Source organism: Phymastichus coffea, unplaced genomic scaffold, assembly GCF_024137745.1.
Source record: "Phymastichus coffea isolate CEN01 unplaced genomic scaffold, Cenicafe_Pcof_1.1 PCOF00038, whole genome shotgun sequence".
Classification (NCBI taxonomy): Eukaryota; Metazoa; Arthropoda; class Insecta; order Hymenoptera; family Eulophidae; genus Phymastichus; species Phymastichus coffea.
The window spans coordinates 669,656-674,147 of NW_026706849.1; the positions used below are offsets into that span (position 1 = coordinate 669,656).

Consider the following 4,492-nt stretch of genomic DNA (forward strand, 5'->3'; position numbering starts at 1 on the left):
ATCCGAGGTTGACCGTTGCCGCCGGCCTCTGCACACGTCTACGATATTGGCTTTGGTTATTAATACTGTGCCAGACCGAGCGAACGACCGCACCAACGTTGCGATCTCTCCATTATCGCCATCCACTCCCATAGCCGTCGCGCTGCCGCCGTCTTCACAATACCTCGCGCTAATGGCCAACGTCTCGTTCGCTCACTGCCAGATTCGCAGCTCCGAGCATTGAGACCCACCGCTAGCTCACTTCACTTTCCGTGACTTGCCACCTGGATTAAGCCGTATTCAAGCTCGCTTGCAATATTAACGACTCTTCGACACTTCGCTTTGTTGGACTTGCTGCTGTCCATGCAAGCTCACGTTGCTCCACGCTTATGTTGTCATTTATTCATGCAAGCATACAAGCTGGCTCAATATCCATGCAACTCATCAGCTGTCGATATTATTTTATTAATTTACTTTTATTATATCAACGAAAATCATTTAACAAATAGTTGACTTTTAAAACGAAAATAATAATATCTAAATACCTAGGGCTTTCCGAATAGTTCGACGTCGATGTTGAACTGAGTATATCATTGTAGTAGTTGTCAAGTAATAAATCATACGAATCAATTATGAAATAATCATTTCGAAATTCACTGTCATAAATAACATCGGTACAGTTACTTTTTACGTGAAAATGTGTGTAAACAAAGTTCAACATATAAAACCTCTATTTTTAAAAGAAGTAAGTACAAGAAATTTAATTGTATTTTCAACGAGTGACATTCGATAAACTTTGTTACTTTCAATATCATGCAAGTAAATACGATGACATCATTTCGAGAAATTCATTATTGCTAATCGCACGTCATCACGAGAGTATATTTGTACAATAAGGCTTACTTGTTCCTAAAATTCAATTACCAAGCCAAGAATCAGCGTAATATGTTATGATGTTTGCATATAGTACACAGTGTACGTCATACATAAAAAAATCAAGAAATGTGATCGGATGCATTCGTGTTACGTATACGCAGGTGATGCCAACTATATAGAGATAAGAAGCGATGATAAGAACAGATAATGAAAACTGTTTCAATAAAACCGCTGAAATTTTACTTAGCCGCCACAAACGCGATTGACTTTCAAGTAAGCAATAATGGGTTTTTTAACGAATACGGGACTTTTAGTAGCTTTGACTGTGGCCTTGACGACAGTTGTCACTTCAACACAGTATGGATTCTTTAACAACGATTTCAACACTGGTGGAAATAAATCGCACAATCTAATTATTGGCACAAGACAACCTGGCGATCAACAGATGTACAGAGAAAATATCATTAAGAAATCCAAATGGATGAGTGTAGTCACTGTTACCAAAACGTACCAAACTAGTAATTACACCATTAGTCAGATTCGTGCTCTCGACCAGAAGACAAATGGCAAGGGAGCTATTGCTCAGCGTATTTCCGGTGGTATTGGTTTTAACAATGTCACACTCAAGTTTAAGAGTCTAAAAGGTCACGGAATTAATTTTGTGGTAGAATTATACGGTCATCATCGTTACTAGACGTCAGTAAAAAAGAAATGTTTAACGCTTTAGTTCAGAACACGTATTTCTTTGTGAATTAACATGTTTCCGATAACACTAACATAATTGTATGAATCACTTGTACTTTTCCACTTGACTTCGACAATGACATCTGATACTTCTATAATATTATACTCCTAAAATGAATTGTATTAATGAATATTTTTCAAACTGAATAAAGTTGTTATGAAAATCAGAATTATAAAGACATTCAAACTTAATTAAAACTTATGGTGTAATTGTTTTAAAAAGATATATATTTTTCGACAGACAACAGAAGACTGTCTTAAACAAAAGTAAAATTTGTTTATTTTAAACGATAAAAGTTTTCGAACAAACAAAATGCAAATAGAAAATCATTCATTCTTAACACTCCTTGATTCAATATCGATTAAAATATAATCGATCATTCAATATACCTTTGATGTATTGAAATATACATTTTATCATTTTCCAATGATTCACTCTGAAATTACTTGAAAATCTGCTTAAATAATTAACTGAAAAATTTATATCTGGCCGAAAAATAATTGACAAATGTAATAAATTACCAATTACTTCGCGATAACGTTAACTTTTATTCAGTGAAATGACATTTTCAAAATTATCCTCTGCAGTTATGATTCATCATTCTATTAGAGTAGTAATTAAATAAATTTAATAGCAACTAAAACGTTTCAAAATCTTCTAAGCTTAATGAGATTAATTTATAAATATGTTACTTGAGCTATATTTCATTTTCATACCTATACGGTGAGTCAAATTATTTTTAGATTCAAAATAAAATTAACCACAAAAACTTTATTCAACTTCATTTAAATTGAAATCAATTATTTAAAGTTTCTTCACGTTAGTATTATTTTTACCTGTTAGAAAACCATTAGCAATAAATGAAGACATTATCATACGTCAATCTTGATTATACTAAACATACGGATCGTTTACATATCGGATAGAAGCTATAATTCTAAATCCTTCCAGTCACATCGTTAAATCCTTCGGTTTGATATATAAAAATATTTTCTTTAAATCGCTGTAGAAGGGCTATTTTAATATCAAAATTCATCAATTTAATTTTGTATGGAGTTACAATATTTTATATTGATCTAATAGATTCGTATTTAGCTTTGGACTAAAAGTTTCGAATAATCGATGCTTTCTTTCTGTTCAAAATCTCTTGCAACTAAACGTATCATCAAAATGTTTATGTAATATCTACTAATTTCCAAGTTTTCATCTGAATCAAAGAATTAAACTCAGTATTTATAACATTACGTCAATATTCATTTGCAATGCTTTGAAAATAGATGTATCCGGTTTCACCAATAGAGCTACGAATGCTTGTCGTTCAGATCTAAATAAACTGAAAATATAATTACTGAATTTATCATACCAAAAAATAGATTCGTGCACCTTTTGTGACCAAAAACAAAGAATTTATACGTACGTATCTTCAATTATTGGAGCCCTATTCGTGTGAAAGAACAAATGCCACGCGGAAAAAAAATTATACCTAAATTGTCTCCGCAATAATTATTCTACCATGAAATTCCGTGTTTCCGGTTGCAAGATTTGTATAAAAAAGCACAATATTTTATTACATTTTATTCAGTTTAATCATAACGCAAATCAAAATAATTCGGAGTCTAATCAAACAGTACATTGTAAAAAAGTTGAAGTTAAGAATTCAATACTTTGTATTGAAACTTTTTTTCAACACAGTATTGAAAATTCAATACAAAATATTGAAAATACAATACAAAGTATTGAAAATTCGGTATATAAGTTACAATAATTTCAGTTTGTAAATATTTCAATTCGGTACTATAACATTTGTAACTTAATTACGGTCAGCAATTATCATTAAATTTACTTTAAAAATAATAAAATTCTAAAGAGAATAATTTTTACAAACGACAAATTTTAGTTTGTATTGAAAATTTAATACTTGGTATTGAATTTTCAATACAGTATACAATTTTCAATACAATGTATTAAAAATTCAATATTTTCGTGTTGAATTTTCAACATTTTATATGGAAAATTGGTGTTCACTAATCAATAATAATCAAAATCTAATAATGAGAATCTAATATGTTTAACAAAAGCAATAAACGTCGTTTATTTAGTGTATTACTTGATGGAGGATCTCGGTCGAATTTTATTTTCGAAAAATTAGCATCAAAAATAAAGTTGGATCAAATAAAAATTGATTTGCTTTTCGGTTTGGGTCACTTGTACTAATTATAGAGTTAAAGCGAAAATTCAGTCGTAAATCAATTCTTATGAAAATAACTTGGATTTGGATACCACCGACGATTATTAGTTTATTGTCTTCCCGTTGTGTGGATCACAGCTCTCTCAAAATTCCTTCGGGTATTATTAAACTGACGGATCTTGAATTCAATAAACCCGCAGAAATCGACGTATTATATGGCTGAAAACTATTTTAGAAACTCTTGAATACTGGTAAGATTTTTATATAGGAGCATTAAGGCATTACCATACAGAAAAAACTTTATGGAGTTGGAGTGAAATTACGGTGAAACAATCGGTACAACGACCAAGATTATGTCCCTTAGAAACGCTAGAATAAAAATGAATCCTTTATTTTGAAATGGATTCTATTCCTTAAAAAAATATTTATTTAATGATGAACAAAAATGATAAAAATTCTATGCAGAAACCACTTGTCAAAAAATCCTTCATTGAAAACGGTGTACACAGTAGAATCGATCAAATATCGCAATCTCGGGCATGTAGAAGAAATTAAAAATATTAATAATTGCAGTAAAGCATATTTTATTCGTAATATCTCATTTCATATCTTGACGTAATTAAAGATATTCTTTTATTGTGTATCATATATGATGCGTCGTCAAAAAGTTTATCAAACGTTTCACTCAATGACGCTTTAGCAGT

At 30.8% G+C, this 4,492-nt stretch overlaps 1 protein-coding gene across 1 annotated transcript; it reads left to right on the forward strand.

Annotated features, from left to right (window-relative positions):
• The first annotated feature begins 1,097 nt into the window (after positions 1 to 1,097).
• LOC131663680 (probable salivary secreted peptide) lies at positions 1,098 to 1,763 on the forward strand. Its single transcript, XM_058934212.1, has one exon. The coding sequence runs from the start codon at positions 1,139 to 1,141 to the stop codon at positions 1,547 to 1,549; it is 411 nt and encodes a 136-aa protein (XP_058790195.1). The 5' UTR covers positions 1,098 to 1,138; the 3' UTR covers positions 1,550 to 1,763.
• Positions 1,764 to 4,492: the final 2,729 nt, after the last annotated feature.

Coding starts and splice junctions, on each gene's coding strand:
- LOC131663680 (XM_058934212.1), top strand. CDS start 1,139: ATGGGTTTTTTAACGAATACGGGACTTTTAGTAGCTTTGACTGTGGCC.